General features: G+C 36.1%; 1 protein-coding gene across 17 annotated transcripts in view; it reads left to right on the top strand.

The window, feature by feature from the left end:
* The window catches only part of LOC105479611 (PDZ and LIM domain 5), a 217707-nt gene that overhangs the window by 184311 nt on the left and 9305 nt on the right, over positions 1–24091 (top strand). For all 17 annotated transcript variants that reach the window (XM_071093301.1, XM_011737639.3, XM_011737638.3 and 14 more), the window contains 3 exons: positions 6304–6478; positions 20826–21006; positions 23802–23922. In XM_071093301.1, coding sequence (XP_070949402.1) covers positions 6304–6478; positions 20826–21006; positions 23802–23922 — 477 coding nt within the window. The remainder of the gene's footprint in view (positions 1–6303; positions 6479–20825; positions 21007–23801; positions 23923–24091) is intronic.

Below are 24091 nucleotides of genomic sequence, written 5' to 3'. Positions count from 1 at the left end.
CAGAATAAACAATAAAAAGAATATAACATGAGTGCTGTAGATAAAGAGAAACTGCTGAGGAATATAGGAACTGCTGCTTTGTGGGGAATGGGGTGCTGTTTTGTATAGGATGGTCCAGGAAAGGTACATTGATAATATAGCCTTTGAGTAGAGACCAGAAGGAAGTAAGGGAGCAAGCCATGTGAACAACTGGGGAAAAGATTTCCAGGCAGAGGGAACAGAAAGTACAAAGGCCCTGAATCAGAACCACGCTGGCCAGTACAGAGGAATAATCAGGAGGCCAGCGTGTCTAGGATATAATGGGCCAGGGATAGAGTGGCAGGAGATCAGGTCAGACAGATAGCAGAGGTCAGATTTTCTAAGACCTTTGGTTTTAGTGCTGGGTTAAACGGTCACTATTGGAGAGTTTTGAACAGAGGAGTATCTGTTCAAAACCCTCCAATTATATACTGACTTCATTTTTACTGACTTTTGGTTGGTGGCAAGGGTAGAAGCAAGATCTATAGGCAGTCACTGCTCTAATCCAAGCACGAAATGAAGATGGTGGCTTGGACCAAGATGTGCTATGGAGGTGGTGAGACGTCATTATGTGATGTGGTTTTTGTATTATCATGAGCAGTTCATCTCCGAACACCAAACTTTCTCTCCTACTGCTTATGTTTAGCAATACAGAAGCACTACTTCTAATAAGAGTAAGCTGCCTTAGAAGACACTAGCAACATCTGTTATTGTTTAAGTTTATTCTTTGGGATATCATCCCCCATTCCCAGCTGACTTATGTTAAGTTTTCAAGTATAGTTTGACAGAATGTAGTATTTTTTTTCACATAGTGTATGCCGGTAGTAAGAATATTTTACTGGTAGTTGGATAATTTTATTTGAACCAAAGAATCAACTGATTAATTTCATGCCTATTCAGGTACAGTCTGGCCAGGTGCTTAATCTATGCATTATAATCCTCACTACTGTCTTTTAAGTGTGTCGGTTTAGAATTAACAGCCGTTATGAACAGGAACAGAGACCAAAAATATCAAATAACCCCCACTTTATTCTTAATCCAGTGAGAAAACATCTGTTTTCAAAAAATTCACACATGTACTACCAGGAACTTGATGGATTTTAATTAATATTTTCTCACTGGAAACTCTAGCAACTCTGTATATTGTGGATTAGGTATATTTTACTGGATTAACTTAACAAATTTATATACTGTATGCTGAGAAAGTTTTCTAATATGTTGCTAGGTTTTCCAGTAAATTTATGTTTATTTATTTAATGATAATTATTGTAATCTTAGGTTTGACTATCATAGTGTTGAAAATCCAAAGAAAAGATTAAATATGAATGTTATCATTCTGAACCTTTAGAAGACTCATAAATAGCAATTCTAAAGTTAACAAAAGAGATTCTTACCAACACTATTGGTTTGGAGAGAAGCTAATGGATTTGAATTTCTAGTTTTCTGGTGGTGAAATGTATTTGGTACAAAAGAAAAAAAAAGTAATTTTCAAACAAACTCCCAGGGAGTAGAGATTAGCCATAAAAGAAGCCAATATTTAATGAAAGTTGCTCAAGTTTAAGGTTAAAAAGGAAATCTTGAGTCAAGAACCAATTTCCTCCTAATGTTCTCATTGTGACAGTTTCCTGACTTGCTTATTATTCAGTTCAAATAAGTCACAGATTTTGTGACTTACATTCCTAGATTGTGAAATAGGGCTGATTCAATGCTCCTGTTTAATGTTATCATTAGAACTTAAAAGAAAAAAAAAAAAACTGTATTACAAACAAGTAGATTGTCATCCTTAAGCTATCTCTAAAGAGGTGTATTTTTTTTTTTTTTCTACATAGAAGTAGATGGTTTTTGCAATGGGTTCAATGCATTTGGAGCATTTTAGAGGCCAATGTACTACCCATGGAAGACTGGTTTTCTTTGTATGGTAGTGTAGTTCTCTACAAAATTATAATGGAAGCAGGGCTCATTTATGGTGCTTCCCCTCTCCCAAGACCTCACCCTGTTACACTTCCCTCTTCCCCATAAGCCAAGTGAGCAGAGACTAGGAGGCTGGCACTTGACTGCTCAAAGGTTGCCCATTCCTGTGCTAGAGCGGTGAGAAATTCAGTCTGAAGAAATGAAACATCACTTTATTCATACAGGAAATAACTGTGCCTTGGAAATGTTCAGGACTTGGTAATTAATAGAGCTTGTGTAGCTTTGTGTGCGGGCCAATGTGCTAGCAACGCAGAAACAAATGGAGGTGTGAGAATTTGTTTCATATCCAAAGTGGTTAAAATGGGGCAGTAACAGAAAGCAAGGCTTTTCTTCCCAAGAAAGGAATAGTGGTAGAGCTTAGAGCCTTTTTATGTGTGTGTGAGATACAGTCACATGTTTCACGTTTAAGAATGGCTTCTCATGCTAAATAAGTTAGTTCCCCATATACCTTCTCCTTGAGGCATGGGCCAGATGGATTATGTCCCATTTTACAATGACTGATGGAGAATTACCACACTCTTTTATTGCTAATAGTATCTCAGTGACTTAGTACTTTAGAGCTTATGCATAGATAGTGTGATAAAATAAAGGCATGTGGTAGATGAAAGAGTTTAGCTTTCTTTGAGGTCCGATTTTCAGATTTTCCAATTGGTTACTTTCCCATTCTTTGAAATCCTGAACTTAATCCATATTTTTAAAGTATCCATCTCTATAGTCTTCTTTAAAAAGGCAAAAAAAAAAAAAAAAGAAAGAGATTGGGAATATTCATTTTTTCATTTAATTTCATCATTTATTTGTAAGGTAATTTTTGGCTTGGATATAAAGAAGTATATAAAGTTTGTACTCATTTTTAAATAATTAATAATTAACTTAGGGAGGAAAAGATATTGACAGGATATTGATAAATAGCTGATAAATTATACATGTGAGGGGTGTTACTTCTAGCTGGGGTGGTCAGAGAAGACTTGGGAGAAGAAAATGAAACTTCTGTGGGCCTTACAGAATGGGAAAACTATGAGTAGCAGTAGAAAAAGGGACACTTCCTTGGCTGAGGGTCACAGAGGCAATGTCTGGTGTGGCATGTTCAAGGGATAGTGAATAAGCTATAGCATAGTTTAAGAGCAGACTCTGGAGCCAGACAGCCCAAGTTCAAGACTTTTACTTGCTATGTGACTTTGGGCAGATTTTTAAACTTCTCTTTGCCTCAGATTCCTCATAAATTTAAAAAGTAGTACTAATACCAAAATCATACGGCTATTGTAAGGATTTAAGAATAGTACCTTCAAGACCAGGCTCATGCCTGTGGTCCTAGCACTTTGGGAGACTGAGACGGGCAGATCACGAGGTCAGGAGTTCAAGACCAGCCTGGCCAACATGGTGAAACCCCATTTCTACTAAAAATACAAAAATTAGCCCAGCGTGGTGGCAGGCGCCTGTAATCCCAGCTACTTGGGAGGCTGAGGCAGGAGAATCGTTTGTACCCTGGAGGCAGAGCTTGCAGTGAGCAGAGATCATACCGTTGCACTCCAGACTGGGCGACAGGGCGAGACTCCGTCTCAAAATAAATAAATAAATAAATACGAGTGCCTTCAAATAGGATTAAATAATTGCACAAGTTAGATATTAAATAACTCTAATTTAGTCTAAAGATGATGGCAGTGATATGTGGGGAAACAGCAAGGACAAGGTTTTACAGAAGATTAGAGTGGGCTCATTGAGGGACTCGACTTTCAGGACTACATATAGTTTGTAATGAGTTACAGAGGCTTTATTTTAGAAGCAGGAACATATGATCAGAGTAGTGTTTTTGGAAAAATAATCTAGCAGAATAGGTAGAAGAGGAGGCTGGCCGCAGAGAGTGGTTAGGAGACTTGCAATAGTCCAGATTTGAGGAATTCAAGACCAGAATTCAAAAGATAGAGGATGGGTTTGAATTAGAAAGGAAGGACAGACCTGAGAAAGAAACATTTTCTATGAAACAGTTGTTAGAGTCTAGGGAGTAACCCTTGGGGACATAGGAGGCCGAGTTCTGTGCCTGCGTGAGTGGGAGAATGCAAGCATCCAAGGAGTTCTTGGCAAGAGCTGGTCGTATGTACAAGAAGAAGAAATATATTTTACATGTCTTGAATTTAAAGATAATAACTGGTGTTAGAGTTGAAAATGCCCTTGAGAATATGTATTTGGTGCTCCAGAAGAAATCAGGCCTGGATATAGAAATTAAAGATGCACAGAGGTAAGAGTTGGGCTGTTTTGGCAAATTAGGTAACAAGAAAGAAAGTAGTGTACTAAGTGAATATTACAACACTTTTCTTCCCCATTTCTATAAGAGAAAGTGTGGGTCTAAGAGAATGGAAGCGTGTTCCTAGTCCAGTTGACTTACTTGAAACATGGGCAATAGTAGAGCTCCCTGGCCTGAAAGTGCCGTTTCATAGATCAAGTGCCAGGCAACGCACTGTAGAAGATGTGTGAAGTGTCTATAAACGCTGGGTTTCTGGATCTGTAATTGCACATTATTGCAAACAGGCTTTATTCTAGTGAGGGAGAATTATCATATCAATTATCCTAATTAATCTTTCCCAATTCCAACTACACTTTAATATACTGTCAATGTGTTTTTACATATATATGTATATTTATGTAAATACATTCATCTGTATAAATATACTCTTAATTTGTATTATTTGTATGCTTTTCTTAAAAGCTGTTCCTTTTAGGCTACTTTCATGTGCACCTTTTCTCTTCCACTAGATTTTAATAGGCCGTGTGTTGGTTTCAATCCTCACTGTTATCTCATTCATTCACTTCTGTATTGATTCCAGTTTATTTATTCATTCATTCGTTCTCTCCGGGCACTGTTAAGTTGCTAGGGTGCTGAATAAGACATAATTTCTGCCCTCAAGGAGTATACTATCTAGTTAGGGGAAGGAAAGGCACAGAAATAATATAGCAGAAACAGTAATAAAGACATTAGCAGAAAATTATGAGAACACAGAAGAGAAACATTTAATCCAGATTATATGGAAAGGGTTGGGGAGAAATGTAGTTCAGGGAGAGTTTTTGTAGTAGTCAACTTCTGGGCTGAGACTTAAACAATGAAGTAGTGGTTACTAGGTAAATAGGAGGAAGGGTAGAAAATGCCATTACTGATGGTGAAAACAGCCTGAGCATACACAGACCCATTCACAAGAAAAAGTGAGGCAGTTTAGTGTTACTGGAGCATAAAGTGAAAGGCAAAGAGCGGTTAAGATGAATTTGTGGGGCAAGCAGAGACGGGGCATTTGTATGCAGCACATATAAGCAGAGACTACATTCAGGGGTCAAATAGGGAGATCCTTAAATGCTATTGGGTCAGATTTCAGTCTTAGGTGGCAGCTGGGAGGATGAATATAAGGAGGACAAGACATTTTTGGTAGCTGGTCGAGGTTGGTGACATTGAGGATCTAAATTAAGACAGTATTATAGGAATAGGGAAGAGGAGGCAAAGTTAAGAACAGTGTGGAATATCAAAGCAGCAGGACCTATTACTACAAATGTGAGGGAGGAAGGACCAAGGATGCTTCTTATGTAGCTGCCTTCTATTCCTGGGTGACTGGTTGCACAGTCTACTTAGAGAATCCAGGAACAGAGAATATAGTGAGTTAATTTTTGGTTTTGTTATCTTCAACACATTGGGATTTTTAATATATCTATGACTATATTTGGAATTAAATCTAATTAATGGTTAGTAGAGATGTCTAGATCATTAGAAATAACTCACCTTCAATATTTACCTTAACTATATCTCCTCATAGAAGCAGAGGTATGGGTCACCTGAGGTCAGGAGTTCAAGACCAGCCTGACCAACATGGAGAAACCCCGTGTCTACTAAAAATACAAAATTAGCTGGGTGTGGTGGCACATGCCTGTAATCCCAGCTACTCGGGAGGCTGAGGCACGAGAATCGCTTAAACCCAGGAGACGGAGGATGCGGTGAGCCAAGATCGTGCCATTGAACTCCAGCCTGGGCAACAAGAGCGAAACTCTGTCTCAAAAAAAAAAAAAAAAAAAAAAAATGCAGAGGTAACTCTGCTTTTCTTAAAGCATTCTGTGCATATATCTGTCATAATTCTTTTACTTTGTTGGAATCTTTGGTTTTCTTTCCTATTCACCTACATAGTCACAGCCTAGTGTTTGATTCATAACCTCACTGTAAATGTGAGTGAGTGAATAGCAAGTGAATAGATTATTGTTAAAATAATAATTTCTATTATTTGATTGTTAGGAAAAGTTTATATGTGGCTTATTCTCATTCTGATTCTCTGTTTTAACTCCTAGTGCCTTCCACTGGAAGAATCTCAAACAGCGCCACTTCCTCAGGATCAGTGGCACCAGCCAGCTCAGCTTTGGGACAACCCCAGCCAAGTGCCCAGGACACTTTAGTGCAAAGAGCTGAGCACATTCCAGCAGGGAAACGAACTCCAATGTGCGCCCACTGTAACCAGGTCATCAGGTTGGTTGTTTTTTGAAATTTTCTTGAAAGTACTTAATATCAATATTAGGGTTTTTTGGTTTTTTTTTTTTTGCATTTTGAAATATGTGTAATGTAATTAGTGAAAATTTTCTTGCCATAATCCTATAGAGTACTAATTATTGAGTAGATAAATATGAATATCTATCCATTAGAATCTATTTTAATGAAAGGTAATACAGAGGTCTGTGAAAATAAAAGTACTAATTGCATTCGTTGTCAGTTATCAATTCCTATTAGAACTAAGGAAAAAGTGATTAATGTGGCCTTTCAGAGAATAATAACATTTTAAGACTCAAAGGGACCCTGAAAGTCATTTATCCTAATTTTATTATTCTACAAATTATAGAACTGAGGACATTCATTTAGATGAAAAATAACTAGTGACATTAAATAACTTTGAGCCTTAGAGAAAAAGAAGATTGGATTTTTGAGTACACAAGCACTGAAAGGTACCTTCAGACCTGTTCATAAATGTTTTGAATGTTAGATTAGGTAATGACCTGCTTCTTTAAAGTATGTTTTATCCAAATCTATTTATTGTCTCTTAATTACAAGAAGAAAAAGTCTCAGAGATCTTAAGAATGCACTGTACTGCACCTTATTGGATCTCTCAGTATTTCTGAATAAGGGGCTTTTAGAATGTTAGGCAGTGTAGGCACCAATGCTGATTGCAGACATCCCACCCAAAGGACCTTGTTGCACTTCATGAGTTGCCTTGTTGGCAGAAACAAATCATCCTTTGAAGTGATTTCTCAAGCTCTCTTCTTTTAAAATTTATCCTACTTTGAAATAATTGAAACAGTGACTTCTCTAAAGTTGAATAAGGTTAAAACTTAATTGCATTTTCATCTCTTCTATTACATAATTATAGCATAATGTTTCTAGGTAATATTTAAAATGGAGTCAGGAAACCTCAATACTTCATTTAAGAGTCAAATATAAACACCCCTCTCTTTAGCCTACTATTAATTGAATAATATATGTGTCAAGAACATAGCACACAGTATGCCATTCAAAATTGAATAGTTTTTGTTTTATTTTAAAGGTAGTCAATGTTCATTGTGACATTTAAAAAACATAGAAACACAAAAAACAAAAAACAAAGTTTGCACATAATCGCACCTCCCAAGGTAACCGCTATTACTATTTTCTTTCAGACTTTTAAAACATTCACACATAAGGACAGATACTATTTTACAAAAATGGAATCTTAATACAGTATTTTGTAAGCTGTTATTTTTCCTTTAAATAGTATTTTTCAGAGTGAGTACCTGCTTAGTAAGAATTAGCCAGCAGCCGTGGTAGTGGTAATAGTGGGTTTGGGGAGAAAGGGAAAATCAGTAAAGGTTTCCAAAGTCTAGAGCAGTATTCAACACACAGAAGGCATTCAGGAAATATTTAACTACATAGATCATACATGACTCTAGACCCATTCATTCATCATTTAGGCCATAATGTCAATTTGGTTAGTCATTTTCCTGAAAGTACTAGTATGGGGTCCTGTCTTATAGAAATATTTAAACTAATATAAGATCTAGTATGTTGCTCCTTTATCCTAATAAAGAAAACAATGTTTTAATACTACCTGCATTTAGCTGTTATATTTTTGGTTTAATATCGATAAAATAGAAACAAACTCTGACTTGTAACATGGCTTCTGTAAGTTATAGTACTTTGGTTGCCTAGACTTATGCTTGGGGATACTGTATTCTGGATAAAAACACCCTTTGTGGAGACAGGAGTCACTGCTGTTATTTGTATGCTATTGTAAGCAAGTAATTACTGGGTGAGTTAACAAAATGTCATACCACATCAGTTGCTGATTCATGTTGTCTAGTTATCAAATTCCATGATATCATGTAATCACCACTTCTGGCACTTCTAAAAAACTTAGTATGGAGAAAATGTGAAGATCAAAGTAGAAATTACATTCACCACCCCTACCTGCCTTGGTTTTAAATTTAACGCCAGGCCAGGATGCAATTTTAATGCACAATCAGCCTGCCGTGTAAAATAAATATGTGTTATGTTAACATGAGTAGCCATCACTTATTGCTCCCTCATCTGTTAAATGTTATATTGTTCTGGATTATCCAGTACTTGTTATCAGTTAAGCATTAAAGCATCATTTACTAAGGAAGTTAATAGGAATGGGGATTAGTTCATGTCAAGATCATGTAACAGTAATTAACATAGCACATTTGCCTGGTGCTCAAATGCTTAAGCAGCTTGAATCAATTGTGGTCAGTTCAGAGGCCTAGTCAAAGCATAATTCTAGTTATTGGCCTCAGTGTCACTATTACTTACCAAAGCAAGAAGGCTTTAGATCAAGTGACATTTTCTTGGACACCTGTTTTTAAAACAAGCTGCAGTTTCAGGCTTGATACCTTCAGTGTAGACTATTATACCCTGGCAAGCTTGGAGAAGTTTAAATTTATAATTTATATTGTGAGTTTTCTACCATATAATTTATATTGTTTGTACTAATTTATATTGTTTTGTTTTATATTTACTTTTCAATATTTCAAATTTGCCAAAAACCTTTTTTTATGTAAAGGCAAACTAAAGCACATTTTATGTTGTATTTTATTTATTTTTTTTTTTTCAGCAGAGTTGATTGTTTTAGAAAACCTCAGCAATCTGAATGTTAGAACTGAACTGGTTGTCTCTTTATAGAACACATTCAGTTTAAAATTCCGTAATCTTATTTGGATCTAAAGTTTGAAAATTTTTTGGTTTATTTGAATTGTGAAAAGTTTATGGATATTTTGCCTAAATTGTATTATGGAGACATCACTTTAGCTACAAATGAATAGGAAGTTACATTTTAGGAACTTCTGTTAAAGCTTTAAGTTTGCTATGGGACATTTTCAGTCAAATTATGATAGAAGCATCATTTATTTGACTCATACTTGTGAATAGATTGACTGTTGGAGTGCTAGGATAATAGAGAATCATAGAAAATCAGGCAGTTGTAGCCAAAACCATATTTCAGTTTCCCTGGTAGAATGGGGTTTTGAACAATCTAGCTTATTTCTTTAAGTGTTACATGACCATTTGTATTACATGGAGTTAACTGAACTATTTATGTTCAGCTTCTTGACATCTTTGTGAAAGAAGTAAGGGGCTTATAGTGCTTGAATTTATTCTTAAATATGGAATGCTTAAATAGCCACATTACTATTGTTTTGTCTTGGCCTACAGTACATCACCAGAAAAACCATATACAGCCAGTCCATTGTTTGTTCCAGTGAGAGAAAAAAAATTTAACATTATTGATTTGTTTTTTGCTCAGTGGTTTTCAGACCTGCTCTGAGGAGCACCATCTCAGTTTACCAAGGAAAAACATGCAGAATTTTTTGCTTGTTTTACTATTTATTTCAGTCTCTGAGCACCCCTTTATTTATAGGTTTTATTTATCATCCCCACTGATTAAGATTTGACTTGAAAATAAAAGGCCTCCTGGCAATGTATTAGCCCTTGTATTTAAGGAAACAACTAAAGACATTGATTAAGACTCATAAGCAAGGCAGAGACCAAGATTTCACTATTTACTGTTGTGAAAGATTAGAAAGAACATAAATGTGCAGCATCTATATAATGTAATTTTCAGATAATAGTTAATGTTAAATGTGTTTTTAGCATATTCCAAATATTGCACTAAGAATTTTGCCTGAATTTTCATGACAACCCTGTGAGACAGTTGCTATGATTATTCGACTTCAAGGTTGAGAAAATTGAGGCACAGAGAAGTTATGTATTTGTTTGAAGTTACATATATAGTAAATAATAGAATCTGAATTTGAGCCCAGATTTGTCTAACTTTAATTTTTTTCATGCTTTTCACTACCACTACATAGGAAATGTTTATAGTATCACATTAATATGGCAAAAATGAAATAAGGAACTCTAAAGTATGATTCCAATTTTGTGTAAAGAAACTATACACCAAGATATGTATTTAAGCCTGATAACAATAAAAATAACTACTATATATTGAACATGATTGGTATCATACCACGAACTTTTGTTTTGTTTCGTTTGTTTTTTTTGAGACGGAGTCTCCCTCTGACACCCAGGCTGGAGTACAGTGGTGCGATCTTGGCTCACTGCAACCTCCAACTCCCGGGTTCAAGTGATTCTGCTGCGTCAGCCTCCCAAGTAGCTGGGACTACAGGCGCTGCCACCATGCCTGGCTAATTTTTTGTATTTTTAGTAGAGATGGGGTTTCACCGTGTTAGCCAGGATGGTCTCGATCTCCTGACCTCATGATCCGCCCACCTCGGCCTCCCAAAGTGCTGGGATTACAGGCATGAGCCACCGCAACTGGCCCATTCCAAGAACTTTATTAGTATCATTCTACTGGATCCCCAAAATACCTCCAGAGAATTGACATTATTCTTTTAAAAAAATTTTTTATGTCCATAGGTTTTTGGGGAACAGGTGGTATTTGGTTACATGAGTAAGTTCTTTAGAGGTGATTTGTGAGATTTTGGTGCACCCATCGCCTGAGCAGTATACACTGAACCTAATTTGTAGTCTTTTATCCCTCACCCCCTTCCCATCCTTTCCGCCCGAGTCCTCAAAGTCCATTGTATCATTTTTATGCCTTTGCTTCCTCATAGCTTAGCTCCTACTTACGAGTGAGAACATACGATGTTTGGTTTTCTATTCCTTAGTTACATCACTTAGAATAGTAGTTTCCAGTTCCATCCAGGTTGCTGTGAATGCCATTAATTTACTCTTTTTTATGGCTGAGTAGTATTCCATTGTATTTATATACCACAGTTTCTTTATTCATTGATTGGTGGGCATTTGGGCTGATTCCATATTTTTGCAGTTGTGAATTGTGCTGCTGTAAACATGCATGTGCAAGTATCTTTTTCATATACTGACTTATTTTTCCTGTTAGTAGATATATTCTTATGCCTGTTTTACAGATGGGAATACAGAGACTTAGATTGATTTGCCCAAAGTCACAAAGCTGGTTAAATAGTAGAGCCAGGGCTGCAACCCATCTGTTTGATTTTGAAATACATTCATTAATTCATTAAATATTTATTGAGGGTCCTATAATGAACCAGACACTGTTTTATCCCACTGATTTTAGAAATATAATAGTAAACAATACATATAGCCAGTGTGCTTTAGAAAAAGACCAAAAGAGAACTATACCCCAAAATTAAGAGTTATAATCCCCAGATAACTGGATTTGATGTGATGTTTATTTTCTTCTCTCTCTGACTTCAGTCTTTCTAATTTATTGCACAGGGGTGTGTGTGTTTGTGTGTTTGTGATTAGTAAATATACACACAATGATATATATTACTGTATTAAATCAGAAAAACACCCTCAGTAAACCTGCCATAACTGAAGAGTAAGGCAATGTACTTTTATTCATAGTGTTTGAATGAGAAAGAAGAGAATAGATAATAAACAAGTTGAACAGTTAAATATTCTCATCTCCCCTCTAAAATTATTTTGTACCACATGTAAGTATTCTTAAACTCATATAGGTGACCTAGGGCTCACTTTTCTAGTTTCTCATCTAATACAAGAGTATAAGCAACATTCATTGAGTATTTTGTGTGTCGCTTTCCTTAGGTATCACTGGCACAGAAATCAAAGACATGCTCTTTTTCCTTAAGAAGGTTACTGTTATCAACTGAATTGTCTTCCCAAAACTCATTTGCTGAAATCCCAAATTCCAGTACCTCAGAATGGGACTATATTTGAAGAGGGCATTTGGTCTTTAAAGAGGTAAAATGAGATCAGTAGGGTGGGCCTTAATTAAATTTAACTGGTGTCATTATAAGAGGAAATTGAGACACTGGCACATGCTGAGGGAAGACCATGCGAAGACACATGGAGAAGGTGGCCATCTATACACTAAGGGGAGAGGCCCTCTTGACATCTTGATCTTGAACTTCTAGCTTCCAGAACTGTGAGAAAATAAATTCTTGTTGTTGAAGTCACCCAGTCTGTGGTACTTTGCTAAGGCAGTCCTGGCAAACTAATTCAGTTTATAGTCTAATCAAAAATACAGACAAGCAAATCAACTAACAAATTAATATGCTAAGTCGAATAGAGATACATCTAGGATTACATCGGTGCAAAAAGGAGAGGTGAGGATTATCCAACTTCAACAAACCAATTTATTTTATTTGAAAAGAATGGAAAGCAGTAAGGTTCAGAAGTCTATTCATAATCAAATCAATATTTTGTACAACAAATGTCCATTGAAAACTTCTATGCAAGTTACCATACTGGCACCATGGTATATATTTCTAGCATACCCCAGGCTCACACCCGAACAGATGGGTGTGATTGGAAGGAATCCCACAATCACACTTACCAGTCTCCTTTTAAATTCATCACTACTAATCTCAGGTATGTTCCTTCTTTTCCCTGGGTATATTCTTAATAGTAACGAAAGACTGCTGTTTCTCTAATATGCTTACTTTCCCCCAAAAACCCATTTCACATCTTCTTTCTCCTCAAACTTCTAAAATCTCCTTTCCCATCTTCACTATTAGCTGATGACTTTGATTCCTCTTTCACTTTTTTATGTAGGAAAGGGAACAAAAAAGACATACAACATAGAGAAAATGAATAGCAAAATGCCACTAATAAATCCTACTTTATCAGTAGGTTACATTAAACATAAATAAATCACACACTCCAGCTAAAAGAGAGAGTGAAAGGGTAGATAAAATTACGATCTAACTATAAGTTGTCTGCAAGAGAAACAGTTTAAAATAAAAGATACAAATATGTTACAAGTAAAAGTATAGAAAAAAATTATGCAATTAGTAATCGTAAGAGAGTTAGAATGACTATACTAATATCAGATAAAATCGATGTTAAGACAAAAAAAATTACTAGAGACAGAGTAGTACATTTTATGATAAAAAGTTCAATCCATCAAGAAAATGTGAGTTATAAACATATATTTACCTAACAGCATCAAAATAAGTGAAATAAAAACTGTCAGAATGGAAGGGAGTAATATATATAATTCAGTAGTAATGGCTGGAAACTTCAACACTCCACATTAATTAATGGATATAATTGATGACTGGTCAGAATAGCAAAAAGAATTAGAAAACTTGAACAACACTAAATACCAAGTAGACTTTAACAGGTATCTATAGAACATTCCACTCAGCAACAGCAGAATCCAGCAGAATTATATATTCTTCTGACGTGTATGTGGAATATTCTCTAGAATAGACCATATGTTAAAACATAAAACAAGTTTCAATAAATTTAAAAGGACTGAAGACATACAAAGTATGCTCTCTGACCAGAATGGAATGAAATTAGAAATCAGTAACAGAAGAAAATATGGGAAATTCACAAATATGTAGAAATTAAAAAACACACTCCTTAAACTGTCAATGGGTCAGAAAAGAAATCACAAGGGAAACTAGAAAATACTTTAAGCTGAATGAAAATGAAAATATAATATACTAAAACTTATTGAATGCAGCTAAAGCAGTGGTTAGAGGGAAATTGATAGCTGGCAAATGTCTGCATTTAGAAGGAAGAATGATCTCAAATCAGTAATATTGCCTTCTACCTTAAGACTCTAGAGAAATATCAAACTAAATCCAAAACATAGAAGGAAGGCAAGAACAAAGATTACAGCAGAAATGAATGAAATCGAGAATTTAAAAAAATCAATGAAACTACAATTTGGTTCCTTGGAAGGATCAACAAAATTGACAAACATTGGCTAAACTACCAAGAAAAAAAAAAGAAGACTCAAATCACTAAAAATAACACTAAGGTGTCTCACAGGTTTTTGTTTTTTGTTTTTTGTTGTGAGGCCGAGTCTCACTGTGTTTCCCAGGCTGGAATGCAGTGGCGGGATCTCAGCTCACTACAGCCTCCGCCTCCCAAGTTCAAGGGATTCTCCTGCCTCAGCCTCCCCAATAGCTGAGTCCACATTAGCCTGCACCACCACGCCCGGCTAATTTTTGTATTTTTAGTAGAGACAGAGTTTCACCATGTTGGCCAGTCTGGCCTCGAACTCCTGGACTCAAGTGATCCGCTCGTCTTGGCCTCCCAAAATGCTGGGATTATGAGCCTCCATGCCCAGCCAGTATCTCACAGTTTCTGTGTCGTGAGCCTATGGGTTATCTGAGTACCCTGCTCAGAATCTCACCAGGCTGAAATAATGGTATCAGCTGAGCTGAAGTTATCATCTAGAGATCCAGATCTTTTTCCAAGCTCACTCAGGTTGTTGGGCAAATTCAGTTCTTTGCAGCTCTGGGACTGACGTCCTTATAGGCCGTCCCCACCTTAGACAGTTCACAACATAATTGCTTTCTTCCTCAGGGCCAGCAGTAGAGCCTCTCCTGTTGCTTTTTAACTTCTTTTAAGGGCTTACCTGATTAGGTCAGGCCCATCCAGGATGATCTGTCTTTTGATTAACTCAGTATCCACTGATTAGGGGATGTAATTGTTTTTTTGGTTTTGGTTTTGTTTTTTTGTTTTTGTTTTTTTGAGACAGATTCTCACTCTGTCACCCATGCTGGAGTGCAGTGGCGCAATCTTCGTTCACTGCAACCTCCGCCTCCTGGGTTCAAGCTATTCCCCTGCCTCAGCCTGCCAAATAGCTGAGACCTCAGGCACGCGCCACCATGCCTGGCTAATTTTTGTATTTTTGGTAAAGACGAGGTTTTACCATGTTGGCCAGGCTGGTCTCGAACTCCTGGCCTCAAGTGATCCGCCCATCTCAGCCTCCCAAACTGCTGGGATTACAGGCGTGAGCCACCATGCCTAACCTAGGGGATGTAATTGTATCTGCAAAATCCTTTTTGCCATTCAAAGTTATCTAATCACAGAAGTGATACCCCATCATGGTCACAGGTTCTTACCCACACTCATGGAGAGGGTCTTTACTCAAATATCAGAGTGTTCCTGGTCACCTATTTAAATTCTCTGGTTTCATCCCTACTTACCACATATACCATCTTCCTCTCTGCCCTCCCTGCTTTATTTTTCTTGTCAGTCTTTAATATCTAACGTGCCATATATTTTATTTATCTTACGTCATCTCCCTGTCCTATGTTAGCATATAATAAGTTCCATGCAATCAGGGATTTTTTTGGCTTTGTTCCCTGCCAGATTTCCTGTTTCTAGAACAGTGCCTAGCACATACTGCATTTAGTAATTTTTTTCAGTTGATGAACTTTTAAATATTTGTAGAACGTATATTAATGTTGCCAAATTGAAATTATATCTCACTTGTCTTATTATTGAATTACATTTATCCTGCTTTGCAGATTTTTATTATAATCTCAATAAAAAGAATTGACTGTAGTTGTCTCCAGTAGACTTTTAAAAAATTTTCAATTAAGGTTACCTCCTTTAGAACTTGTTCTCTGTATTCATTATTATGTTTAAACTGATGTTACCTGTGCATTTATTTTTGAGAAGCAAGTCATTTATGCTTTTCAGATATAAAACTATAGGTGGCCTCACAATGCTTTAAATGTAGTATGTTAAAGGACCAAAAGTTAAAGTTGACATTCAATGAAAGAATTATTTTTTTAATGTTCCAAATTGGAAAGTTTGCGTATAATCCACTGGAAATGAAGAATTAAGAGTGACAAATACAGTGTTTCCAAATTTTAGGAAGGATTGTTATTGTCTGCAGTTTTGAATATTCTAAGACGATAGTCACTGTGTGTTTAATTCTCTTTTACTCTCTTCCTGCTTGTGTCTTTGTGTGTAAATGTTTGTGAATGTATATATGTGCAGTTTCTCCCAATTATCTTATTTCTATTTCACTCTATTCCTGTGGCTGTGTTGTTCTTTTGCTCATGCCAGGCCCTTCCTAATGTTGGCAAGAACAAAACAAAACAAAAACATAAAAGTGGTTTGTACATTTGTATTAGTATATTTAACTAAGTAGAATATCAGATTCTGTTTTTATTCTTGAGCATGTCAATTTTTTATAGCTTTGGGAAACTTTTGTTTTTGACTTCTATTGATACAGTAATTTTCAGTCGAATAAAATCTGTTGTGGTTGGGCTTTGAAAAATTCCAGTTTTACAGTTAGTTCGTCATCCATATGATCTTAGGAAAGTTGGCTGATTTCTCTGATGTTTCCTTATCTGCATGTGTATGAAAAAGTTAATTTCTATCACTGGGGTTTTTGTGAGAATTAAATAACAAAGGGAAGCAAAAAATAAGCATCGGATTTTGAAGCTAAATCCCAGTTAGGTTGTGCCTGTTGAAATCTGAGTTCCTTTCACCTTTGTATTTGTAAGCTTTCCTTTTTCTCTGAACTCTTCCTTGGCATCCTTCCCTACCTTTCCTTTCTTCTCCCCAGCTGCCCCCGCTTTTTGGATAGGTCTCACAGAAGATAAACAGGGTGAAAAGTTTCATGCCGTAGCTCTTCTCTGTCAGCCAACCAAATGCTTTAAATCCCTCCTCGCCCTCCATTTGTCAGTCAACATGTACTTAGTAAGGGCTCACAGGACATCGAGTATTAGAAGAGATAGCTGAATACTTAATTCCACTTTGCAGTTATCCAGGTCTGTCATTCCTGTTCACAAATGGAAACCCAATCCTACCTGGAACAAGAAGAACTTATTTAGTGTTAATCCTGTGTTAATGAATTTGTTAAATTAGTCTTTGCTGACACAGAGAAGAGAACACTTTGCTGTATGTAAAAGCTTCATTTTATTGTTTAATCTATGCTTAATTTCAAGGGCATTGATGGGGAAAGATGCTCTTTCAGGACAGTCAAGAAGTATCAAGTTAGGCCAGTAGTTGCCCTGAGCATGCTTGTTTAAGAGAGCAGATCTGACATGAGCAAGCGTCATTTTCAACTTGTTTTTTAAAGGTGCAATGGGAATTTCTTTACTGTCTAAAATTCCTTTTGCTATTTGAAGGGAACTAATGAAATACTTTAAAATCATCCTTTTAATTGACTATAGTTTTAATTTATGTATTTATAGTGAACTATATCCCAGCAAGTTTGTAGAAAGACTTTTACAGGTATGTGAAATATAATCTTATAAATTACAAAAGGGGAAAAAGAATTAAATTCATGGATAGGCTCATTAAAAATGAAGCTAATGTCCAGACTGGACAACACTAAAATAATGACTTGCCCACTTACCTCTGGTTGGACTGTAAATTTGACTTTAGGCCTTCTAGTAGTCTACCAAAAATAAAAGGTAGTTTTGCAATTTACAATAAGATAAAAATAAGACTATTGCTGAGAAAAAGTATAATAGTTCTTGCTACAAAAATCAGAGAGGAATTTTTCTGAATGAGTCCATGTGAAAATGATGCTGGGTGATCTAACAACACTCCAGCAACAACTTGCAGGAAGAGCAAGGGTGAATTTCATAGAGCTGTGTCCTGTAACAACTGTCAGTACAGGCTCATGTATCACAACAAGCACTGTTCCTAAAAGGAATAATCCTGTGGGGTGCAGCAGGCCCAATATGCTGTGATTCACAGAACCCAGTTTTCTGATGATCTGACTTGAATTCAGCACATATTTTAGAAAATCTGGCAAATGGAATGTATTTTCCTTGGTCAGTTATTCTTAAATGTCTTTTTTTCTTCTCAGATGAACTTTGTCAAATATTTGATAGCATTGATAGACATGTTCCAGGAGCAGAGCTTTTCATTTTGTTCCAGGTACATACCAACACTTATGCTTTAACAGAATGCAGTTTGAAGTTGGATTGACTTCTTTGAAAACTGAGAAGCCAAATAAGAATACTAGCCTTGGCCGGGCGCGGTGGCTCAAGCCTGTAATCCCAGCACTTTGGGAGGCCGAGACGGGCGGATCACAAGGTCAGGAGATCGAGACCATCCTGGCTAACACGGTGAAACCCCGTCTCTACTAAAAAATACAAAAAACTAGCCGGGCGAGGTGGCGGGCGCCTGTAGTCCCAGCTACTCGGGAGGCTGAGGCAGGAGAATGGCGTAAACCCGGGAGGCGGAGCTTGCAGTGAGCCGAGATCCGACCACTGCGCTCCAGCCTGGGCGACAGAGCAAGACTCTGTCTCAAAAAAAAAAAAAAAAAAAAAAAAAAGAATACTAGCCTCAAGAGTCCTTCAGCCTTATGGATGAGCTGAAGATGTGCCCTAGTAAAAAACTCACCCTAGTAAATGGTTTTGAATCTGTTTTAATGTGCACCTAGAGAGTAGCATGAAACCCCAAGGCTCTACCATGCTCTGTGTTATGGTCACAGTAAATTGAGCATGGAAGATTTTTCTTTTTTTTTTTTTTTTTTTCATACATATATAACCAGTTACCCACCTGGTGGAAAAACACAGGACACTCATCAAACTTTGTCTGGCTTTGAGCAGTGTGATTCCTGGTTTATCTTTGTTGATAAACTACTTGCCAAACATACACTGAGAAAATCAGATGAAGGAACTCGTTGAGTAGGACTGTTATTTTATAAGTCAGTTAAAAATGACGGACCACTTACCAAAAGTAATATATTCGATTACAGAATCGGTGATCTTTAGCCCTTATTTTCTGGCAGGAATTAGTAAACAAAGGCATTCCTTATTAGTCATAACAAAATTATGGTACCCTAAAGTTTTAAAAATAATGATAATTAACTGCCTATCTCAAACTTAAGAGAATGATATGTACTAGTTTATACAAAATGGCATCATGTTATTAATAAGAAACAAGTTAACAAAAAGTAGGGCTAGAAAATACCCTCTTACATCCCACTTAAAATTTTTAATCACTCATCAAGAGCCTTTCTCCTTTTGTGACTCTTGCAGAATTAGGTGCTGATTCTGAGTAAACATCAATCTGTTGACAAAGAATTTGCAGTGGGAGATAATTATTGAATAGCAAGGTTTATGTTATTGTCAGAATTTTAAAACTGCTCTGACTTTGTGATACTCATTGCTATGACTTCTCCTGTTAATAATCTGCCTAGAAGTCTGGTATCTGATGCTTACTAACAATTACCATGTGGTCGCTTAGGGATGATAAGTGATGTTAATGAGGTCAAAGGCAGAATATCAGTTGACTAGAGTGGCATACTAGAAATCAGGAAATTCAGCTTCTAGCCTTGGCTCGGTCAGTGATTTTATGATATTTGTCATATCTTGTGAACATTCTGTACCTTGGCTTCTCCATCTGTTAAACTGAATTCATAATAACTGTCCTGGTCTATCTCACAGGAATGTTGCATGGACAAATTAGATAAGTATAAAAGTGCCTTGGAGGTAAAGCTGCTCTATGAATATAAATTAGTGTGATATAGCTACTGAAAAGTATGTTGCAGAGGCTAGAATGGTTAGTCTCTGCAGGCTTCATGACTAGATAAGGGTTCATAATGGATTCCTGCCAAGCAAACCAAGCCCATCTTATCAGTTCATGACCATAAAGTATTTAATGGGGAAAAAAAAATCTCTTTACAAACATTTGTTACCTTGATACAAATGTGTGTTAAAAATCAGTCATGGTGGGGAGGGGGAAAAGGGAATTTGGTGCACAGTGGGTATAAAATTTCAATTATGCAAGATGAATAAGTTCTAGGGATCTGCTGTACAACATTGTGCCCATAATTAACAATACTACATTGTACTCTTAAAAATCTGTTAAGAGAGTGGATCTCATTGTAAGGGTTCTTACCACAATAAAATTAAATTTTTGAAATAAATCAGTTATATTTGAATGAAATGAAATCTTTCCGAGTAGTTTCAGACAATCGATAATATCTAGTTTACACTTTCTGTAGTCATTTTGGAGGGTGAGGATTTGATGTGTTTAGTAAAGTTGAGAAATAAGTATATGAAAGAATGTGTGGGGAAGAGAAATGATTGTGGGGAAGAGAAATTGTCTCAGGTAATAGTTACTACTATTTTTAGCACTTTTGACTTACCAAATTGAGATTTTTGTTTGTTTCTTTTATAGAAATGTCAAAGTCTCATCTCTGCCTAAACCATGTATTTTTTTCTGGTTGCCTCATGTTCTGTCACAGTCACAGTTAGCATCCTCATTCTCAATCCTACCCATGGTGCAGACAGATTGCCTCATTTCAGCTCAATAAAACATATCACCAAATTCCCTTAGACAGAAAAAGGGGTGGGGAGTGCCCTTTCTTGAAGGAATCCCTGAAGTACGCCTCTCCCCTTTTCCCTTCACATCAATGCAGAGTCCCACTGTGAATTTACAACACCCAACGCCCATGAGTTCAGTCCTTAGGAAGGAAAATTGAGCAAGTATTTAATTGGTTGGACATTGCATAAAAGAGGTCCTATCTAGGCTAACCCTAGAAACTTTTATTCTCAAACTTGGCCTCTTTTTCTTCTGTCAGAGGACCATTCTTAGTGGCACTGGGGAAATCTTGGCACCCAGAAGAATTCAACTGTGCTCACTGCAAAAATACAATGGCCTATGTTGGATTTGTAGAGGAGAAAGGAGCCCTGTATTGTGAGCTGTGCTATGAGAAATTCTTTGCTCCTGAATGTGGTCGATGCCAAAGGAAGATCCTTGGAGTAAGTAATGGAAACGTTTTTATTCTCAATGAGTTTTAAAGTAGAATAATTTTTTGATATGAAACTCTTCTATCATTTTAACTTTTTATTTTCTTCTTGCTTTATGCCTTCTCTGCTTTCATCACTATTTATTATTGTAAAGCAAAACTAAATAGACCTCTGTGGAAATATATCGGACTCCTGGGGTTAGGTTGTCTTTGGTTTTGTCTCACTGAGTGCTGGCTTGTCTGGTGAAAGTCTAGCCACTGTGGGGAAAAAATAATTTACTGTGGGTGTGCTTCCTCAACAGGAGCCTGTTTGCTCAGGAATGAAGAGGTCGCATAGGACCACACACATCTGAGTTCTCAGAACTGACACCTTCACTGTTTTAAATTAAATTCCATAGCTTTTATAAGAGCAGTATTTCCCCACTTGTCAGAGTTCAAGCACAGGACACTGATTTCATGAAATATATAAAACGTGAGGTTTATAAATGATATATTTTTCTTGAATACATACAATGTTTAAAAATATAATCTCAGTTTTATGAGAGTACACATGTGATGGAAAATATTTTTTTTCCTTTTTTCGCAAAAAAAGGAGTAATTTAGGAATCAGATACAGTACATAATAAATAATGGTGAATACATGAATTTCTTGCTCTGGAATACCTGGTTTCTAATGAAAAAGTAAGGGCCAGGCATACTTTATGGGTGACTAGGAGCTGGAATCTGATTTCAGAAGAAGCCAAAGTACCTGGCTTCACACAAAAGTTGGAAATGGCCCTGCTGAACTCTAATATACTCTCAGTGTGGAAATATGATAATGAAACTCTAATTATTGTTAATTGAGAGAATAGGTAATGTGAATTATTGAGTAGTCTTAAGATATCTCTTAGGATATCCTTAAATATATCTAAAACATTGAAGACACTTAAAATTATATATATGCCACCTGAAATATTTCTAGATTATTAATTTGCGTAATATGTTGGGAACAAAGAAGTGGAAATGGTTCAGACTGTACCTTCCCAAATGATAACAAATAATTAATAGAATATTCATTAATACGGTTTTAGTGTCTCCGGGTATTCTGTGAATGCTAGAATAATAAAACAAAGTGAAGTTAGAGTCTTAGACCCAAATAAAGTTCTAGGAAATGGAAATCTCATACTCATTGCTTTGGAGATGGGCCAGAACTGCGAAAGCTTGTCTAGATTGGTTTTTAGTTATTTGATTACCTGTTAAAGACTTGTCTCAAGGATGGAAAGTGAAGAATATTTTGGAAGACTTGGGAGATAGTTTGATTCAATGTACATCTTCTACAGATGTTCATGGTGAATTTTTTGGATCTAAATGTCTGTTTCTTCCCATTGTCCTTCAGTGGTGAACTGTGACAATTTCTATGGCTAATAATTCTGTATTATTTCATTTTATTTTGATATTTTTTATAAAAGAAAGTAGTTCACGCAAGAACAATTAGAAAACACAAAAAATTTAAATAATAAATTTAAATGACCTAAATATTTACCAGTCACAGATAATTACTGTTAACCGTATGATGTGTTTTTTTCCAGTTTGCTCTTTATCAGTAATTTGTTTACAAAATTGTAACCGTGCTTTATGTATAATATTCTTTTTTGTGATAAATATTATGAAAGAATATTCACTATTCATCAGAAATTATTTTAATGGCTCCATCTGTCTCTCAATACAAAGAAATGATTTCTTGTAAAACCAACACCCCAAAACATCTTTTACTAATTAATAGCTGGCCCAAATCTTTTTAACTTGGTATATTTAACCATTGGGCCATTGCTGTCTAGAATATGGTCCAAATTTTAGACATTCGAGTCTGTGCTTAGTGCCATCTTAGCTGATTTCCAAAAGCCTAAATACGTGTTAAACTGATTGGATTATATTATATTTTTATTATATTTTATTACATTGTATACATTTATATACATTATGTACACATAATATATATACAATTTTATATAATTATATACATTTTATTTTATTTTATTTTGTATTTTTTTTTTTTTGAGACTGAGTCTTGCTCTGTCGCCCAGGCTGGAGTGCAGTGGCTGGATCTCGGCTCACTGCAAGCTCCACCTCATGGGTTCACGCTATTCTCCTACCTCAGCCTCCCGAGTAGCTGGGACTACAGGCATCCACCACCACGCCCAGCTAATTTTTTGTATTTTTAGCAGAGACAAGGTTTCATCATGTTAGCCAGGGTGGTCTCTATCTCCTGACCTTGTGATCCGCCCGCCTCGGCCTCCCAAAGTGCTGGGATTACAGGTGTGAGCCACTGCGCCTGGCCCCATTATGTTTTATTGTTATATTATATATAATATTATTGCTTCTAGAAGGCACCAAAGTATAGGTTTGTTTTAATTTTTAAATGCTTCCTCCTTCCCCCAGAACTTTTGCAGATAATACCATAAAACCTTTGTAAGTTAATGTTTCCTGACACCCTTTGAGAAGAAGCAGAAAGTTTTGTAGGAAGCATTTATGAAATGCTTACTTTATTCACTGTACATATAATGTATAAATAACATAGTGATCGTTGTTTAAATTTACTGATTGGCATTTGTAAAGAACACACATCTAAACATGCATCCGTTTAGATGATTTGTGAGTCTGTTCTTAAGTATCTCCTGTTACTTTGAGGGAAAGCTCAAGACAAAAATGAAGTACGTGTGCCTACTTTGGATTAGCTTTACAGGGATTTACTGGTACAGATATTAGAGTAAACATTTATGTATTTATTGTCATCTTCTTTTTTTACATCCAATTATCTTTCTGTAACAGGAAGTCATCAATGCATTGAAACAAACTTGGCATGTTTCCTGTTTTGTGTGTGTAGCCTGTGGAAAGCCCATTCGGAACAATGTTTTTCACTTGGAGGATGGTGAACCCTATTGTGAGACTGGTAAGATCAGGGAGCCATTTGTTTCTTGAATTTTGAATAAAGGTAAAGCATTAACCCTTATATTACTATAAAGCTCATGAAAATATTAGGCAAAGTTATTTTCTTAATTGTTTTGGGAGCATTTAGTGTTACTCTAAACATATAGAGAAAACTATGTAGATTTTTTTTT

Source organism: Macaca nemestrina, chromosome 3 (genome assembly GCF_043159975.1).
Source record: "Macaca nemestrina isolate mMacNem1 chromosome 3, mMacNem.hap1, whole genome shotgun sequence".
Classification (NCBI taxonomy): Eukaryota; Metazoa; Chordata; class Mammalia; order Primates; family Cercopithecidae; genus Macaca; species Macaca nemestrina.
The sequence above is the reverse complement of the archived record's forward strand: the minus strand, read 5'-3'. Positions and strand labels throughout refer to the sequence as shown.